The 20,360-nt window shown below is 47.7% G+C and overlaps 1 protein-coding gene across 7 annotated transcripts; it reads right to left on the reverse strand.

Moving 5' to 3' along the window:
• Window positions 1-6,394: 6,394 nt before the first annotated feature.
• Window positions 6,395-19,851, reverse strand: rxrba (retinoid x receptor, beta a). 7 transcript variants are annotated; one of them, XM_084695595.1, is made up of 15 exons: window positions 19,678-19,847; window positions 18,889-19,051; window positions 18,311-18,540; window positions 17,732-17,888; window positions 17,158-17,337; window positions 16,214-16,237; window positions 15,367-15,527; window positions 15,103-15,232; window positions 14,818-14,950; window positions 14,486-14,536; window positions 13,039-13,080; window positions 12,392-12,483; window positions 11,259-11,364; window positions 10,891-11,114; window positions 6,395-6,491 (listed from the first exon to the last, which is right to left on the reverse strand). In XM_084695595.1, the coding sequence occupies exons 2-14, from the start codon at window positions 18,902-18,904 to the stop codon at window positions 10,967-10,969; spliced, it is 1,470 nt and encodes a 489-aa protein (XP_084551721.1). In that variant the 5' UTR covers window positions 18,905-19,051; window positions 19,678-19,847; the 3' UTR covers window positions 6,395-6,491; window positions 10,891-10,966. The 7 variants fall into 7 exon arrangements, with proteins under 7 accessions (XP_084551721.1, XP_084551722.1, XP_084551723.1 ...); XM_084695596.1 differs by lacking the exon at window positions 16,214-16,237 and having other exon boundaries at window positions 19,678-19,851; XM_084695597.1 differs by lacking the exon at window positions 13,039-13,080 and having other exon boundaries at window positions 19,678-19,846.
• Between the last annotated feature and the right edge of the window lie 509 nt (window positions 19,852-20,360).

A 20,360-nucleotide genomic window follows, 5' to 3' on the forward strand; every position in this document is an offset into this window, starting at 1 on the left:
GCTCCTCAGTGTTTAGAGAAACACCCTGAATCACACCATTTAACACAATCACTCCTCATTAAATATAATACCCCCGGATGACTGAAATAGCTGCTCTATTTAAGCCCATTGCCGACAGTTGGCCACTCAACAAGCCTTTCATTTGAGAGAAAGAAGCCTAAAAGACCCTAATACTTAATAGCTACAGGCATGATGTAAACTGTGTAGAGTTATCTCATTTGTTATCAAAGAGAAAAAGAGGGAGAGATAGACAGAAAGAGAGAGGGAGGGAGAAAGAGAAAGGGCGAAAGTCTGGGAGGTTGAAACGTTAGGGAGGAGAGGACGAAGGAGAGGAGTGGAGAGGTTTGCAGGAGAGGAGTGGAGGGGAGTCAAGAGGAGAAGGGAGAGGAGGAGAGAAGGAGGGGCCATGGAAAGGTACAGGGCAGGAGAAACCCTAGGACTGAGGAGAACAGAGGGGAGGGGGGTCCAGAGGCATGCAGAGGGAACAAGGGAATGAATGAGGGCCATTGATGGAGGAAGAGAGAGAGGAGGGGGGCAAGAAGTGAGAGAAGGAGGAGAGAGGGAGGGATCAAACATTTACACTGGGAGATTCCAGAGAAAAAATAGAGGCCAGGTAGGGAGGGAGGGGACGGAGGGATGCAGAGGAGGAGAAGAGGAGAGGGAGAGTGGGAGAGAGGGAGGAGTAGGAAGGCAATCCCAGGTTTCCCTTCATCTGACCCACTGACTTAGAAATGGCTGGAACTACGGGGCCTGTGACCCCACTGGTGGAGAGAAAGGGGGGGGAGAGTGACAGAGAGAAAGAGGCGGAGAAGAGAGGAGGGGGTGAAGTAGAAATGGAGAAAGGAGTGAAGCAGGGGATGAGCCAGAGAGAGAGAAAGATGATGATGAGGAGGAGAGGGATAACTAGAAGAGAGAAAGAGGATGGGGGAGGAATGTTAGGTAGAAAGAGAGAGGGAGGAAAATGTTGGGGTGGAAAGAAAGAAGTCAGGAAAGACAGGAGAGGGATTGTGGTAGTGAAAGAAAGTGAGCATGCAGGAAAGGGAAATAGTAAAATATTGTTCACTACATCACTTACAGGGATAAATCGACGAAATAATAGAGCTAAATCAATAGTCCCTGATCTTAGATAACAGACAGTCTTCATCCATAGCTTGTTCTCACAGCCAGGAACAACCAGGCTAGTGATGTTTCAGGTCCCAGGTGAGGTAAAGCTCTGGAGTTTTGGATCCCAGGTAGATGGCCTGACCTGAACAACATTATTTGTCCCTCTGATCGTCAAAAAACAACAACTGCTAACTCACTCAGTATTTCTTGTCATAGTGCTGATCTATGGGCTTCTGTGAAAACCTTTAGTGACATTGCGTTGTAAAAAATGCTGTAATTTGTGATTGATTAGTTTGATAAACATTTTTGACAGCAGTGCGATCATGGGCGGACAGTAGGAATATGTCCTTACCAATGTGAGATTATTGAATCGTCACTTCCAATCGTGGCAGAGCAGGGCTGTTGGGGTAATAAAAAAATCTTTGTCCCCACCAATGCTCAAATAAACCCTAGGCCCTTCACCAATGCAGAGATACACAATCCATTCCAAGCTACCCCAGAGATGACCTCGAGGAGGGGAGAGGAAGGAAGGAACACCAGTGAGCTCCTGCTCTTGAGGCTAGAGTCCTTTCTTACGTTCGCTAGGGCCAGGTGGAGGTTGGCGTCATGGTAACGTCAAACGACCCGCCCGACCTTGTGTCCCATCCCCAGAGAGCCAGCTGACTGTCATGTCTCCGTAGCAACAGCGGCCCGAGGGCTCCACCTGAAGCATGCGTCTAATAGCTCACATTCCTGCTGTTACCTCTCTTTCATCTCCCACACAATGACACACACACAAATCCACACACACACACACTAACCTGTGTGCTCCCTGTGGAGGACAAGGCTGCCTGTGTGCCATCGTGACCCAGAGAGCACAGCCATAGTTGCGCTGCAGAGGGAGTCGTTTCCAGGTGACTTCATGGTCCTGTGTTGGTGGAGTTGCTCTGTAATGCTGTCGGTGTCCTCGTTTGAGAACTACTTTCATCACCAGACAAAGGTTCCATTCAGACCTGGCCTTCACGTGTCCTGGTCCACATTCCATGTTCACATGGTTCCACGTCTGCAAGGTAGTATGTGTACCAAGTTCCACATCCACTAGGTTCCACGTCTACACGGTTCCACATCCACTAGGTTCCATGTCTACAAGTAACTCATAATGTTGGATTTAGATTAAGTAAAATATGTTCTTGGATTCAGGGGAAGACCAGAATAAACCTGTTAAGTTTATATTTCCTCTAAAATACACAGGTGTGCTTACATCTTTCAATTACAGGCAAAAATGTATAGATTTTGCACAGGGTGTTTTTGAAGTACATACTTATGGTGTGCTTGATTTCATCCACTGTTTTTAGTGAAGCTAATGGTCAAATAGAACAGCTGCCAGAATATATGAACTGTTAAAGCGAATCAAAGACAGCTAAACACCTTCCCATGTATCTGATCTGTGTATCTGAGCAGGGTCTGCCAGAAGGTCAGCCTGGCCGGGTGGACACAGGGACGAGGTCAACGTGGAATTCAGTGAGGGAGTCGAGGGAATGTACCACTGGGGTGTTGAGGAAGGGGGTGGGGCGGAGGGGAAACAGAGGGGTCTTTTGTGGAGCAGGAAATGGCAGAGACTGGACCCTGGGCTACAGTAGAGGCTTGGAGGTGAGGGGAGAGAGAGAACGAGAACTGGAAGATAGGAGAAGAGAAATCAAATGTTTATATGTATATATAGAAATGTGTGTTTGTACATACAGTATGTACTGTATATAGACCGAGAGATAGAAACAAGAAGCAGGGATGGCTGTAAAGGATAGAAAGGCAGGATGGTGAGAAAGGAGGAGAGTGAGAGGAGGATCGAAACCTGGAGAAGGAAACAGAGAGAAAGAGAACGTCTCTGGAACGAGAAGGACAAGACTGCAGAGGGTTGATCACGTGACTCATGGGAGAACTACGAGGTGACCATTGAGCCTCCGCTCTCAACCAGCCCAAAAAGGCCAGTCACAGACCCATCGTTAATCAAGCCAGGAAAAAGACTAAAAAAAAACAATCCCAGAAATCACAGGCATGTTTGAACTCAATCGGAGCCCTTGGAAACCCATCAAAGCCCCCCCGGGTTCAAGTCGATGTTTGATTTCTGTTGGTTTCCATCCGGCGTAGACAACACACACACATCCAGAGTTTAGTTACGTCAAGGATAAACAACTGTGCTGATGATGACATCGAAAAATAAGAATCCCTCCCTTCCTGTCTCTGCTCTTCCCTTCCTTCATCCATTTCCCCTCGCTGACACACACACGCACACACACACTCTCACTTTCTCTCCTGCCACTACAGAGCACTTGACCTCCTTCATCGTTCTTACAGAGCAGGGGTGGGTCCTGGAGCTAGATGACTGGATGAGGGGATGACTGGATGAGAGGATGACTGGATGAGAGGATGACTGGATGAGAGGATGACTGGATGAGGGGAAGAGGGGATGAGGGGATGACTGGATGAGAAGATGACTGGATGAGAAGATGACTGGGTGAGGATGATTAGATGAGAGGATGACGGGTGAGGGGATGACTGGATGAGAGGATGACTGGATGAGAGGATGATGGTATGACTGGGTGGAAGCTAAGAGCTTGCCCTCTTTAGTAATTAGGCTGCTACTTTCCCATCCGCCTCGCAGACATCTTAACGTCATTGTTCAACGAGTACATGAGACACATTTTGAATGAAAAAGTTCACATTACAAACTATGGTTTCTATCCAACTAAGGTAACTAAGATTAATGTCCTCTAGATCCCTAACCTAGACTTTAACCTTTAATATAGGGTACCTAAACCAGGTATAAACCCGATTCAAACCAGGTAGGGTCTTTAAAGAATGCATACTCCCTCATCGCCACATTGTAGGGTTATCTTGCATCTCACTTGCCTCTAGACTGGGTCACCAAACTACAGAGGTCAGCTCTGCTCAGAATCTGGACCAAAACAGCTTGTTCAGTCAGAACTAGAATTACACACTGCATGTTCCATGTTCCACTCTCATTCCACGTTACTTAGAGACTGTCTGTGTGCCTTAAATGTAAGGGTAGATGGAGCACGGTCCATATGCGACACTATGATTCCACAGCAGCATGTCATTAAAGCTGGGCTGGACCTGCAGGACGCTGACCAGCTCTGTCAGTAGAGCGTCCTTCCAGGAAGCCAAAAGCAGCCGCACCATCTACCACTGGGAAACTTTGACTATGGAAGTGAAAGGTCCATGTGCCAGAGAAATGACATTTTAGTCTGGCAGTAATCTCATAGAAGTTAGCAGCATTTTACACACAAGTTTGCCAAAAAACACACAAGGTGTCCTGCGCATGGCTTGTCGTTCTTAAAATCCTGTCAGGTTAATAATGTGTCTTCCGTGGTTGTTAAGGTGCATCCATGCCACAGTCTCATAGAAACTGAACCAAATCCTGCTGACTCTGCAGTTAGCACACATGGTCAATATAGCTCTTTTCTGCCAGCGTACTGTACCTGTGTGTGTGTGTGTGTGTGCGTGTGTATGTGTTTGTGTGTGTGCTCTGTTGCTGTACAGGGCCCACCAGTATGTTGGCAGACACCTTCAAACATTTCTTTTTCAATGCTCAGAGCAATAATATTAATTTAAAGAAATCCCACATTTTTGAGGGCAAAGTTTAAAAAAGAGGAATTTCACTCATAGTATAAAGACCCCTTTATGGCACCTCACACGAGGGGCATGGCTGAGGAGAGAGAGAGGGAAGGGAAGGAGAGAGAAAGGGAGGGCAGAGGGGCAGAGAAGGGGAGATTAGAGGAGACAGAGGGAGACTGGGTCTGGGGAGGGGAGAAGGAAGGAGAGAAAATTGGGAGGACAGGATGGGCCAGTAGGGAGGGAGATGGGAAAAAGGAGACGAGAGAGATAAAGAGAGAAAGGCACAGGAGAGAGTGGGAGTTAGAAAGGTGTTAAGAAAACAAAGAGGGGTGAGGTTGTATGCCACCACAAGCATCTTTATAAAGAGTGTGAGAGAAAGTGAGAAAAAGAGAGAGCACACAGCAGGCAGACAAAAAACAATAGATTTGTTTTCCTAAACACACAGACACAGTATCAGCCGAACCAGCTAATTACGGTTCTGTTTGAGACAACTTTGTTCATCATGTCTGATAACAGAGGGGGCTTTGTATGTGCGCTCTCTACTGGACAGAATGGAAACTGCACCGCGCCCCCAGATTGAGAACGAACGTCTGGGTTGGCGAGGTTGTGAGAAAGGAAATACCAGCAGAACTAACTTAAGGTAAACAGTCCTGAGTAGGATCACAAGGGTGACAGTGTATTTCGCACACCTGGTCATTTTTTATTTTTTTTTACAGCACATTTCTGAAGTGGCAATCATAATGACAATGAGAACGCAAATGGTAAACCATTTCTTAAATATTTTCCATAAGGTGCATTGTAGGCTACTGCTTCTGGCGTTGAAGAAAATGTGCGCTTAATCGATTGTTCTGAGAGAAAAACGAACGAAATGTTGGTGATTTACAGTAGCTTAGGCCTATTCTTAGGAGAATGGCAGTTTGAGACCATAATTTGTCATGAACTACTTTGGTCTACATTGAACAAGCTTCTCTCTGTGATTTTACTCAAGAATGATAATTTTTCAAAAAAACTTTTGTAATGTTGAAGAAACATTCAAGGCAATACCGACAGTTTCCCGACAGTTTAGGAATTTGAAACCAACGGCCAGTCAAAAACGGAGGGAGGAGACAGGGGCGGGGGGGGAGAGGAGAAAAATAGACTTGTACTGAAAAGTGGCCATTACCGAACTGAAGCTAGGGACGCATGGACACTGACACACGCACTTGGTCCTGCCTGAGTTGGCTCTGAGCGACAGAGGTGGAGGAGGAGAGGACTTGGTAGGATAGAGGTCTGCCCGTCCTCTGGTGGTGAAGAGCGGAACTACAACGCCACTGGTCACTCAGGGCCCGGGGATCCTGCTGGACTGAAGACCGTGCCATCCCAAGGGGGCGGGGGGGCGTTCGCGACATTTTATGTTACAAATATATCTACTCAGTGGTGCTGACTTGTAACTGTTATGAACATGTCGCATACTAATGTATTCATTTAGCAGACGCCTTTATTTAAAGGACAGAGGGCATTTAAACCTGCGACCTCTTAATCTGCAGTCAAAAAAACCTAACCTACCCAACCCCTATACTAAAATGTACCCATCCTCGAGGAAGATGTATGCAGTATCACTCAGAGGACTTCATAGGAGTCTAAAGCACATTGTGTGTAAAGGATTTGCAAATGCCATGTAAACACACAGAAAGCAAGGTCTTGGTACAGTATTAAAACCTTTACTCAGACATCATACAACAAACAGAAAAACAGATTCAGAATTAATGACTTAAGAAAAATCATATTTTTCTTTCCTTCTCCACCAAAGCCCACAAAATAGTCCATCGTTTCCACATGTATGGTGGAGTCAGAAATACAAACCCGACGAGGAATAAGACAGGAGAGAGAAGAAAAATGGAAAAGGATAAGTACAACTGAAGAGCCCACATGATATAACAGTTCTTGCATTTGTTTAATACTCCTGAATACACAGAGTTTTGAAGCAGAGCACACGAGTATGAGGTGTAAAAGACTGGGTATGACATGAGAGGCCTGCAAATTATTTTTTTTTATCAACAAATAAACTGATCAATCTCAAAGTCTTCCACTCTATATAACATCAACCATTGGCAATTTCCCAGAAACTTGAAAAGCGTTCAGCTTGTATTCCTTTAATTGTTATTCAGTAAAGCCACAAACCCATCCCACCCCCATGAAAGTGGTGTCTTCCGATTGAGCTCCTCCCCTCAAGTTCATTCCATGTGATGTGGGCGTGGCTTCAGCCCTGGCTGCTCTGTGGGGCATCTGTGTCTGGCTGTTGGTGTGGACTCCTCAAAACAGAACCGTCAAGCTGAAGGAAAGGTTCCCTGGCAATACCCAACAATAAGGTCAACACATTCCTGGTCCTTTGGCGCTGCACTGAACACAGGGTCATAGGTCATGAGACAGAACCGCCATCCAGACGGCGAAGACATGTTCCTAGCATGTAACTGGTCTGTGAAAACCCTTTGAATAGCACCGACACACAGCAAAATCACCTGAGGGGGGCGCTGGCTCCCTGACGGAACAAGGCCAATAACACAGACTAACCACTTGAAAGTAGTTAAGGTGTGTTTGATTTGAACTCCCGGTTGGCACTTGTTGGACTGATCCGTTGTTACCATTGCGCAGTGTAGCCAAACATGAAAATCAAAACCACCCCAAGTATTTCACAGTATATTTACTGCACATTAACAGTAACTAACCCAGGAACGGGCTGCTCTAACTAGCCGCCACGCTCCACCCCCACTGTTTAGGGGCTCACTCAAGCGCACGTGATGTCAAGGGGCCATTGAAAAAATACAACAAAAGCATGCACAACACTAAGTATGCACCCTACTCCATTGAGTACACTCTCAAACCACTCTGAACCCTCTTCAAGAGCAGCCGCAGGGACTGGGCGCTGTGGAGTACCTGGGCTGCCGTCCATACTGGTCTGGCAGTGAGGCAACACACCAGAGCAGGCCTGCCCAGGGCTCTGGACGAGTACACAGGAAGAGCCCCAGACACTGGGGGCGGGGGGGCACTTCCTGGTTCACCGTCACCATGGCCGAGCCTGCGGTAGCCTCGGGAACTCTACACTCGGTAACCCAAGACTTCCGTCAATCCATCAATCAACGGTATCAAGGGCATTCGTGTTTTGTTTTTTTCCTCCGTTCTTTTCTTTAAAAACTGAAAAGGGGACATTTTAGAATGAGGCAGATACACTGTACACAACATGAGCAGACGTACAAACACGAGGGGGGGGGGGGGGGGGGCCCAGGGACCTGCCTTAAGTGCATGATGCAGTCCCAAGGACGCGCTTCTTTGGGCCGAACGCCGGGCAAAAAAACAACCTGCCGCCTCCCGGCTGCCTCGACCAGCGACTAATACTGCAGCAGTGATGTGTTCCAGTCCCCCTCAGGGGTCAGGGGTCACCATGAAAGCACCGGGCTGCAGAAGTACTATACTTTTGAAGTAGTACTGTAACATGTGCTACCAATGCACTGGACTTACAGTCCATAGTACTGCAAAGTACTGAGGAAAGTGCTAGGTTTTTGCACAGGACTGAAACGGCTACTGTAACATCATCATGCTAGGTTCTCTCTCTCTCCCTCAACCCCCTCTCTTTTCTACTTTCTCCCTCTCTCTCTCTCCAGCTTCTACTTTCTGCGATCTCCTGTGCATTTTTTTTTTGCTTTGTTCCCAACATCTCTCTGGCAGCTACAGCATAGAGGCACATCTTCACCACTCCTCTGCTGAAGTCTAGCAAAAAAAACACCCCCAAAACAGAGCCTGTAGCTTACTATACGATCTCTGCTCATTGTAAACAAAGTTAAGAATCAAACGCAGAGTAGCAAAGAGAGACATGTGGATGAGCACCAGGTGAATGAAAGAGAGTTTGTATTCAACTAAGGAAGCTCGAAAGAAAGTTTAGGATCAACCTTACAACTCTACGACTGTGGAGATTTTTTTGAAAATCGGCCCCAATGACAAAACTGAGAGTCTGGGGCAGCTACTCTAGCCCAGGGGCTGGTCTGAACAGAGGAGGGAAGGGGCATCATCTGTCACGCAGGACACACTCCTAGCCTTCCTCCTCCTCCTCCTTCCAGGGCAGAACGTGGAGGACTGGCACCACATCGAGTTGACAGGTCCACAGGAGTGGGTCAACTGTTTTTTTCCTGCTTTTCTTTTTCACGCAGCCCTCAGGTTTGAAAGATCGGGCCAGCGACAGGAGCGCGTGTCCCTGTGTTCTTGCACACTCCGTGTGCATGAGCCTGTGTTGGTGTAAACATGAAACCGGTCAGACCACATCACTTAGCACCGGTGGAACAGATCAGTGAGGGGGATGACACAAGTTAACGATGCCATCTGAGGACACGCTATCCATCCGCAATCCTACTGACACTCGCCTCAATTCTGATTGCCTATCAGGTCCAAGTTTGACAGGAAAAACAAGCAGAGCGGGAAGTGCCTAGCACCAGGACCCTTACAGGGCCAATGGTGCCACATCACAAGCCACAACCGATCATGTGAGCCTCTAATTGATGCGTGTTTATACACTTTGTACATTGTGGTTTCATTGCATCTCCCCTGACGTCTTTGCATACATGACAGTTTGCGTGTGAGAATGTACAGTCCCTACTTTGAATGCATAGTCGATGATTTGCCCCAGCGCCCTCATGTGAAGGAGAAAACTATGGATTGAAAAGAGTGAACTCCAGAAGGGTCAATTTGTAACAAAGACAAAGAGGCTGTAAGCATTGGATCACACTACGAAATCTACAGGGTCTGGTTGACCAGTGACAAAAAACTGAGGGTCTAGCTGACCAATGACAGCATTTGGGGGGGGGGGGGGGGGGGTGTCCCTCAATAAATAGAAAGACAGGGTATGAAGACACCAGGAAGTGAGCTCATGGTATTTTCACAGAACTCTGCCCAGCCCGTGCCACCATACCTCTACTGAACAGTATGATTGCTATGCTCTGTAGATAATGTCAGGGTAAGGAGGTAGGTAGGGGAGGCTGAGAGGAATTTGGGGGGGGGGGGGGGGGCAACAATAGTTCACATACACAGTAACGTTCCCAAAGTGCAAAAATGAACATGAGCAAGGCGAGGGTGTCTCAAAAGAATCCAGACATAGCTATTCTGTCCTGCACCAGCCTAAGCTCATATATCGTGTTTTTATAGAAAAGCTCAAGTCTTTGCCCATTTGGACTTGACCGAAATGCCAAAATGGAAGGAAAGCAAAAAGAAAAATTGTTTAATTCAAGTCATTTTTTCCCTAAAAGCCTGATGTGTGCTTTAGGTAGGCCCAAATCTAGTTGGCCTTCAATGCTTCGAAAGGTCTCAATGGAAAAGTACAGTACTTGACTTCACGCTGCACATTTTTGCAGCAAGGGTGAAAGCGCAATATTCAAATAATCTATTCTGATTGGGAAGGCTTGTCCACCTCTCTTGACCAATCACAAAGCTGGGCTGACTATATAACACATGGATCATTGCATAACTGAAAGACAAAAAAAATACCTTTAATAGAGAACCAAAGTCCCGCCACTCCCCTCAAAGTTTTTACGCCAGGAAGCCGCATTACAATCCTAGAGGCAATTTGACAGCTAGCCATTTGGGGTTTGTAGTTCAACTGTATGTATTGCTGACAGTTGAACTAAAATTTGTGCCACAATAGTAGCCTGGTTTCACCTTGAAGGTTTCCTGATTATAATATTAGTTTTTTGGACAGTTACTTGATGTTTTACAAAAAGTACCTAAAGTAAGAAGCTCAACGTAACGTGACTTTGGCACTCTATACTGTAGCTACAGTGGACTTTGTAGCTGATGAAAACAATACAAATCCCACAAGTAAAAAGGGGATCTGTTGTTTTTTAAAGAATGCGTTCTCCAGAGCTATAGGATGACTGAGAATTAAGCTGAGCTTGTGATTCACTTGAACACATGATTACGTTTGAAAAAGGGAGAAATGTATGCATCACAACCCTTTATACAGGAGAAGTGTGTTAGAGAAAAATATGGGTGTGTATTTCCAAGACAGTAAATGGTCATTTGAAGCTCAGTTTGGTGTGCGTGTGCACACACGTGTGTGTCTGTGTGTGTGTGTGTGTGTGTGAAGACAGAGGTTGCTTGGTGATCTAGTTGTGTTGGAGCTGAATCTCCAGACCAGTTAGACAGGGTGTTTACCCCAGAAAGGGCTGAGGCGTGGAGAGACCCAGGAGCGGATCACATGATGCTGCCCTTCCAGTGCCACCGCCTCCCCCTAGGTCAGCTGGTGGGGAGCCTCCAGCATCTCCATCAGGAAGGTGTCGATGGGTGTGTCACCAATCAGCTTGAAGAAGAACAGGTGCTCCAGACACTTCAGGCCAATGGAGCGCAGCGCTGGCAGTCGTAGGAGGAGCTTGGCAAACCTGGACGGACAGGAAGTGGGTGATGATGCCAATAGCAGCGTCTGGTTGTGTGTGTGAGCCTGCACGTCTGGTACTTTGGCACGTGTGTATTTCCGTGTGTGTGTGTGTACCTCTGTGTGTGTGTGCGTGTGTGTACGGTCTCACCTGCCCTGCTGGTCGGGGTATCTCTGTTTGCAATAGGATTCCAGCGATGCGTACACCCTCTCCCTAAGCAGCTCCACCTCACTGGGGCTGGACAGGCCCTTGGCATCTGCCACACACACACACACACACACACACAAACACACAATAGTGACCCGGGGCCCGTTCTCCGTACATCGCTATCTCAGTTAGCTGGATATGATTGTTGACGATTTGTCATTATCTTGGATTGTTCGGTTCTTCAAAGCTTATTCTGGACTTGCTGTCATTATCAACACATCGTTTACCTTAAACCTGCTCGGGAGCAGGCTTATTTTATGTAAACAAGATTTGATTGCGACTATATAAGCAGAGGTGATACAGGAAGTGTGTCACAGACATGTCTTGTCCGTTTTTACGACAACAACCTGTTGCAGAAGGTGCCAGAATAATTAGCAGAATTAAACATGAACCCAAATTAATCGCGCATTGCGTGATAGATAGATCCTTTAGGCTACTATACTTTTTAAAGAGATATCGGTTGTCTTGTGAGGGCGTCATTTACGTCATTAATTTGTTGGAACTACATTCAATTTATGACATTAAAGATGATAAACAAAGTAATTATGAAAAATCAAAAACATATAAGCCAAGCTTTCTGTAATAAGCGATAAAACATCTAACGTGGTCACTACTTTGCCTCTCCTGGATTTTGCAGACTTTGAGGTGTTCCCTGCCATTCTGATTAAATCTTCAAGTTTGGAATAGCCTTTGAGCAAGCTCTTGCTCTGTTTGGCTCTGGTGAGCAGCCAATAGCAGCGTTGCTGATCAAGGTCTCTACTATCGATACCTACATTTTATGGTTGTCTGTCATGTTTTTCTATTTTAAAATGTGCATGTATTCTTTATTTGTCGTGTTATTGCATTTTGTTGTGATGCACTTTGTGATTTTGATCTGCGAGAGGTGCTATACAAATAAACTTGACTTGCGCGCAATTATCCCAGACGACTCAATTCCGCTATCCTAATCATGAACAACAAGGGTAGTGCGAAGGGACGTACGAAGAACGGACCACAGGTTGGGACGGTGGGTGGGTAAACAGCTGTGGGGAGTGTGTGTGTGTGTGTGTGTGTGTGTGTGTGTGTGTGCATGGTACCTGGGTTAAAGAGGATGATGGCCCGGAGACAGCCCAGCTCGGTCTTGTCCATCTGCATGTCTCTCATCTTACTGACCAGCTCTGTCAGAACTCTGCACAGGGGGGGATGGGTGGGGGGGGTGGGGGGCAGGCCAAAGGACGAGGGGGGGGGGGAGGATGGTAGGGGACGAAACAGGAGCAAAGTGATCAGAGAGAGGTATGGACAAAAAGGCAGGGAGGACAGGGAAAAAGGAGGGGTGAAAGGAGAAGAGGAGAGGAGGTTAGGAGGAAGCCAGGCAGACACCCACGGGGGGGGGGGGGGGGGGAGACGAGGGAGGGACAAAGGAGGAGGCGGGGTTAGAGTCATTGGTACCTCTCATCGCCCACCCGCCCTCACAGCAGACACACAGACAGCTGTGCCCGGGGAATCACCCGGCCGGCCGGACGGACAGAGAGAGACACAGAGAAGAGCGAGCACAGCGCCGAGATGTGACACACACACAAACACACCACTCGTTAGCCGGGGAAATCCAAACCGCTTTCACCCCCCCTCCCCCCCCCTCCCTCCCTCCCTCCCACCCCTCCCCCCCCCCCGAGTCTCTCAACGAGTGTCTTTTGTTTGTTTGTTTGTTCTGGTTGTCGGGGGTGTCATGTGGTGTCGTCATTACCTGTCGAATATGGCCCCAACCTCAGCACTGTGAGCACTCTCCCTGTGTGTTCAATCACAACGTGTTATTACACCGTCATCACAGTTACACTCATGTCACAGCTGCTGTTATGCTGGAAGGCCAGGGCCCAGAAGAACAAGGGGGGGGGGACCCCAAAGCCAAGTTTAGGGGTCAGGGGGTCAAGGGGGTGCGGGGTGAAAGGTCAGAGGACAGAGTTACAGAGGCACAGACGGTCGCTGGTGGCATGTAGTGGTGCTGGAGCTCAAATCTCTGTCTGGCTCGTGCAGCATTATTCTACACCCCGGGTACATACTGTTGAGGCACATGGGGCTCATTGCCTGACTTGTACACCTACATACTTGTGAGTATATACTTCTAAACCTTTTGGTATTTTAAACCTAAAAGTCTCTGCTGGTACCTATGGTGCATAATACTGTATGCGGTGGATAAGGTGGTTGAGATGTCCTGGAAATAAGACAGTGCATAGATAATAGATAAGACAATGACTAGGCATCTCAGTGGATGACTGCACGGCACGTGACCAAAGATTGGATTATTCTGATTGGTAGGGTTGTTATTAGCCATTTGGATTCTAGGTGATCGATGGGGTTTGATCTTCTTTGGAGGTGTGTGAACGCTGACTGCTGTGTGGGAGTACGTGTGAGGCCCTGTGAGGCTCCTGGTGACGGTATGGAGGAACATTAGTAGGTCGGGCTTGAACCAATCCAAATCAGCACAGGGGATTCTGCGTAGTGACAGAGTCAGACAGCGACAGTGGAAGAAGAAGAAGCACTTCAGATGATAAATAGAATAACAAGGAAAAAAAGCAGATCAATCAATCAGTTTAGATGGGAATAATTACCAGCAAACGTGGAAAATGATATTGCACCTTTTGTGTTTTTGAAGGAAAAAGCAGCAAGCGACCAAAATCATTTTGTTGGAGGATTGACAGTGAGTGGGTCTGATTTGGGGATATAAGGAGTTTGTTTTGCCAGTTCTGACAGGTACGTATAATCAATGATGAATTCAAACCCTAGAGGGTGTGTGTGGTTGTTAAGTGTGCATGTGATGGTGAGTAGTGGGAGTGTTATCGGTGTGAGTATGATTGTAAGTGGCGTGTGTGATTGCGAGTGCTGTGCGTGTGTGAGTGTAGTTGCAAGTCTGAGTGTGTGTTTGGTTGGAAGTCTGTTTGGGTGCGTGTGCGGTGTAAGACTGTCAAAACACACACACACATTGTGTAGAAACCATCGGTGGCATCTACAGATAGCGTTAGTACCCAGCCGTGTGGCATGCAAGATTCTACAGAGACCCGCACAGCGGCCCACTCACCCACACACACACACACACACCCACACCCATACACCAACAGCTACCCGGAGAAACACACACACACCCACACACAAACTACCCCCCCCACACACACCCCTACCCAGGCACACAAACTCACACGCTCGCTCCCACAGCCAACAGTACAGAGAGATTCCGTCCTCCCTCTGGTCTGCACAGCAGGTTCCCACGGTCAGCGTTGGGGAACACGGGCACACGTGAGCACGTGGACTTCATACGGCACACCGGGGCGACACAATCTTCCACCGTGGAACACACACGTGGCGTGCCTCCGAGGGTTTCGGATGGATTGTCGTGTATGCTTGTGTGTCTCGCCGGCGCCGCGTGCATGCGTGGCTCTGTGAACGTGTGTTTGGATGTGTCTCCGTGTATACGTGTGCGTGCGTGAGACTTCAGTGTGTGTTTTCATATCTGTGTGTGTGTGTGTGTTACCTGTCGAAGATGGCCCCCACCCCGGCGCTGTGGGCACTGTTCCTGTGGACGTGGAGGCCGGTGGCCAGCAGGATGCCGTCCTTCACGGAGATGGAGCGGTGGGAGAAGGAGGCGATCAGCAGCTCGTTCCAGCCTATCCCCCGACACGTGGGGCGGGAGGGACGCGCTCGTCAGCCAATCGCTCGTCACGTAGGGCTCAGGGTGCGCGCGTGTGCTCGTCTCAGAGCGTGGGGGCGTGTGTTGGTGTGTTTTAGAGTGTGTATGTGTGTGTGTGTGTGTGTGTACCTGCTCTGAGCAGGATGACCTGGTCGTCCAGACCCAGCTGGGAGAAGTGAGGGATCCTCTTGGCCCACTCCACCAGGGTGAACAGCTGCTTGTCTGCAGCCTGGCAGATGTTGGTCACCGGGTCGTTGGGCTGCCAGACAGGACAGAGAAACATCAAGGACACTGTCTACCATTGTCTCACGCACACACAGACAAGCAAACCCAAGCCACCCGCGCACCCAGCCACAAACAAACACACGCACCCCGGGACACCCACACACTTACAGAGCTTCCCCCGGAGCTCCCGTCAGAGTGCAGCTCGGTCTTCTGCTCCACGGCCATCTCCGCCTCCAGGATCTTCTCCACCGGCATCTCCTCGTTCACAATGCTGGTGGACTCCACCTCCCCGTCGCGCTCCTTGTTCCTCTGGCGCTCCTCCTGGACAGCTGGGGGGGGGGGGGGGGGGAGGAGGGAGGGAGGGAGGGAGGGAGGGAGGGAGGGAGGGAGGGAGGGAGGGAGGGAGGGAGGGAGGGAGGGAGGGAGGGAGGGAGGGAGGGAGGGAGGGAGGGAGGGAGGGAGGGAGGGAGGGAGGGAGGGAGGGAGGGAGGGAGGGAAAGGACAAAAGAGGGAAGCAAGAGGGGAGAATGGCAGGGGAAATGTTCCACCGAGAGAGACGGAGCGACGGAGAGACAGAGAGAGTTGAAAAGGTCAAGAGAAGAGACAAGAGCACGGAAGAACGAGACAGACGAGAGAGAGAGAGCGACAGAGACAAAGAGAGAGAGAGAGAAAAAAAGAGATTCACAGATGTGCACGTTTTCTCGGTGAAGTTTCAACAACTGTCACCCCACTCGCTACCTTTCACGCCACAGACACAAACGGACCACTTCAAAACAACACGGGCAGCAGCCTGTTGTTTTAGACACCTCCTCACACCCTCCATCAGGACTCAACACGTCATCGTCCCATAGGCTCGAGACGCGGCATATTACCCCAGGAGACGATACTTTCTACTGCAACCCCCACCCTCCACCCCCCACTCCTCTTAATACCATAGCAGTCTCTCCTACAGGACACAGTCTCTCATACACAGCCATACAGACACCCCCCCCTCCCTCCCTTCCCTTTTCCTTACATCGCTGTCGTTCATCTTGGACCACTATAAGAGGAGGGAGGGGGGGGGAGAGAGAACAAGAGGAACAAAAGAGGGAGAGAGGGGGACAGGTGTTAGTGTTTACAAGGCTCACCCTCCCCTCTCTCCATCTTTTTTTCTCGGGCTGTCCATCCCCTATGAGCACTGTCAGAACTCTCCCTTAAAGAGTAACATTAACATTTGCAAGAATTCGACTGAGTGGATATATACAGAAATCGTTGGTTAGATGATGTTGCTGTGCCGTGTGTGCGTGTTTAAAGTGTAAAGAACCAAGTCAATCTCTCTTAGATCCAGGGAGACGACAGGGTTCTGATGTACTTTACTGAGCCGGCCTTCATTTTGTGCTCAATGACAAGAGTAGATTACAGTAGCACAAGAGAGTAGGAAAAACATTGCAAAGTAGAATATACTGTGTCAAAAACTGCTGAATTATTGAGTAAAGTAGGGTAGAGTTTAGTAGAGCAAAGTTTAGAATGGCAGAGTTTAGTACAGTCAGGTAGCGTAGTTTAGTAGAGTAGAGGAGCGTAGAGTTTAGCAGAGTAGCCTACAGTCTCGATTAGTCGTTAAGTAGAGTAGCATAGAGTAGAGTTTAGTAGAGTGTAGTAGATTACTAGAGTAGAGTTTAGTAGTGTGTAGTAGAGTAGTTGATAGAGTAGCATAGAGTAGAGTGTAGTAGGCTAGAGTGTAGTAGAGTAGAATAGCATAGAGTATAGTAGAGTAGAGTAGAATAGCATAGAGTAGAGTGTAGTAGAGTAGAATAGCATAGAGTAGAGTGTAGTAGAGTAGAATAGCATAGAGTAGAGTGTAGTAGAGTAGAGTGTAGTAGAGTAGAATAGCATAGAGTAGAGTGTAGTAGAGTAGAGTGGAATAGCATAGAGTAGAGTGGAGTAGAGTGGAGTAGAGTACAGGTGTGACTCCCTCCTCACCTTCCCTCTTCATGCCCATGGCCAGGCACTTCTGGTAGCGGCAGTACTGACAGCGGTTCCTCTGCCGCTTGTCCACCAGACAGTCCTTGTTGTCCCTGCAGGTGTAGCTCAGATCCTTACGCACCGTCCGCTTGAAGAAGCCCTTGCAGCCCTCACAGCTGTACACGCCATAGTGCTTACCTGGACAGCATGACAGAAAAAGCAGGTGCAGAATGACAGAAAGGAGACAGAGGAGAGACCGTGGGGAAATGGAAAGGGAGAGATAAATAGGGAAGTTGTGACAAAAGTATTTTTACCACTACAAATTGACAGTGATAAATGGACCGGTACTGGATCTCTGTTGGTGACTGTAACGGAAGCTGACCTCCAAAGCCAATGATGGGGCTCAAAATTCACCACACAACAAACTGGTGCTTTCGATTCAACTGAACAAGTTCAGAGCTGCCTAACGCTGCTGCTTAATGCCCCGCACCTGATTCGTTTACCTCGACTGATTCACCGAATTGGGTTAGTTACAACTGGGGAGGGCTGGAAAACCACGGTGAGCAACTCTTTGACGTTTTCAGAGTCTCACCGGAGGAGCGGTCTCCACAGATGGAGCACATGCGCTTCTGGGACATCATGGGTCCTCCGGGGCTGTGGGCGGACAGCTGCTTCAGACCGAACGGCGGCTTGACGTCATCAGAGCTGCTGACGGCGTGGAGACCGGACATGGACACGGTGGAGTTGATCTGGAGGGGGGGGGGGTGTAACAGTGAGAGAAAGACAAAGAGTGAGAGAGAGAGAAGCAAGTGAACGTCTCTTTGTTGTCAAGGGCTTTAGATAAGATTCTCTTTATTGTCTTTCAGGATATGTGTTGCCACAGGCATTCTAGAGCTTCACATTAACAGAGACACAATATACCAACATAGCTATGTAGAACATCCTTATACACATATCATATGTCCATCTGCTAGTCAGTGGGGTGTTTTGTTTCATGAATGAATGAACCAAAACTACAACCACAGTGGGCCCATTTCCATGTTTGGCAACAACATGTTGCCTAGCTAGCTACCTCTACGGGTTAATGCATTTTTGGTGAAAAGTAGTCTCAAGTTCTACCTCTTAGCTCGTTCCCCCTCTATCTTTCAGCAAGCTAGCTTATGGAGCTCACCTGAGGGCTACTGATGGGGCCGTAGCCCACCGACGGTGTCCCTGGCAAGCAGGGCGAGCCCAGGGAGGAGCTGATGACAGAGAAAGGAGAGCCCATGCTGCTGATGGGGCTGTTGACGGCTGAGGTGATGGGGGGCAGGGAGGTCATGGTCACAGGGGGCACCAGGGGAGATGAGGAGCGACGACCTGAGGGGGGAGATGACACAGACGAGCTGTCCGGACTCCGGGAATCTGGGGGGGCAAAAGTCAACTGTAGTTACGGCTACTGTGACTGGGTGATTTGGAAGTATCGAGTACATTTGTGGTTTAATCATTAATTCATGATGATTTAAATAATAATCCTCTAGGTATATGCTAGATGGGACACAACATGGTTACAATTATATAATAATAATACCATTCATTACTGTCTAATAGGTCGACATGCAAATACAATGTTACATTTAATTTACTTATTAATTTACTTTAGCTCATTTAATAGTAGGGTTGATAAAATAGATATAATGGCTTTGCTAGCCTGTCATTACCCGTCAAATGAAATCAACAACAAATGCAAAAACTTTACATTTTCTACTGTACCTCTGCTGTCGCCCATTTCGGCCTCAGAAGTGCAGGATACGTGGTGAGACTCTCAACAGGCGTGCACAGTCCCGCCCAGCCTGCCCTCCAGCCGGCTATCAACTAAACCCGAGACCGCGGACTAAGGCCCGGGCCAGAGTGTTAAGGGTGACCAAAAATGGGGCTGAAATTCCAACACAAGATAAAGATAGCCAACTACGCATAAAAAATAACATCGATAAAAAATACTGCATATGACACACATACCTAATCTATAGCACAACCGTTGTTAGTGATACAATGTGAATATTTATTTCTACCAATTTGTCCATTTTTTCACGATTTAAAGACTGGACGTCTCAAGCATGCTAATTTAGCTTGAGCTAACTAGCTACAGTACTGTAGCCAACCAACTTGGAAGACTTCAGTAGCAATCTTAGCTTAGACATCGTTGCCAGCAACAGCCAAGTCCGTCTGCAAAGCAAGACTGTCTCTTGACTAGAAGCCTAGCTATCAGCAACTAATGCTGTAACATTTTAATATTATCCAGGGTGTTTATCCCGTTCAGTAATGCATTACAAATTGCATATTACAACAACATGGCTTAAAAGATGAAGTGCTAATGCGAAAAAGCCTGCAGGATCACTCATACCCTGACAGTGTAGCATGGCTAGTTGATTATGTTAGCAAGCTAGCTAGGTAAACTTGTTCACCAGTTGAAAAACAGTGAACTAGTCATCAAATTAACCAACACTACTGCATAACTTTGCAGACATGGTGTTAGTTGCAGCAATGATAAAATGTACTAACGCTTTTTGACGTTGCCGTTTTTCCGCATGAAAAGATGTGGTCAGGCCCAGTGCTCTTCCTCTGTCTGCCCCCACTTTGCCTCGTCGCCAACCCTCCCCCTGCCCGAAAATGATGAGGGTAAAGCAATAGAGATGGACAATATACTACCTTTATATTTTTCTACAGCATATATCAGTTTAGTTTATGACCAGTTCAGCTACACTTTTAACACCTATTCATCATCTACAAAGAGAAGCTTAGACAATGTTGTTTGGGAAAGGTCAAGTGTGGTGACCCCTCTGCTAAGCAGTAGGTCTGCACTGAACCAGTGGTTATCCCAGAAGTCAATGTTGATGGTCTCATTCTCACAGTATATGGAATGGTAGATCGTAGTCTGGGTATTTTCTACACTTCATTGATTGCTGATGCATGTAGAAGGAAAACACACCAAACAGTGGACAAAGAAACATGCATAAAAACCCGAGAATAGCCTATATTGGTCTGGCTGTTCTAAAAATGGAACCTAGAAAGGAACCTAAAAGGAGCAGACCTGAGTAAATTACTATTTTTCAAATAATTATTCTATATGTAAGGAGAACCCAATGCAAGAAGCCAAAGAATCAGTCATTAAACACATTGACATAAAATTAATATTTAACATGAAGGTGTCTGCAATGGAATGGAATACAATGAAATATGCTACT

This window comes from Hypomesus nipponensis, chromosome 4 (assembly GCF_054491055.1).
Source record: "Hypomesus nipponensis isolate SF chromosome 4, ASM5449105v1, whole genome shotgun sequence".
In the NCBI taxonomy this organism is placed as follows: Eukaryota; Metazoa; Chordata; class Actinopteri; order Osmeriformes; family Osmeridae; genus Hypomesus; species Hypomesus nipponensis.

What these genes read in the sequence shown, in the direction of transcription:
- rxrba (XM_084695595.1), bottom strand. An exon ending in GTGGGGGCCATCTTCGACAG is followed by an intron (nt 14,537 to 14,817) that starts GTAACACACACA and finishes CCTGCTGTGCAG; the next exon opens with ACCAGAGGGAGGACGGAATC. An exon ending in TTGGCTGTGGGAGCGAGCGT is followed by an intron (nt 13,081 to 14,485) that starts GTGAGTTTGTGT and finishes TTGAACACACAG; the next exon opens with GGAGAGTGCTCACAGTGCTG.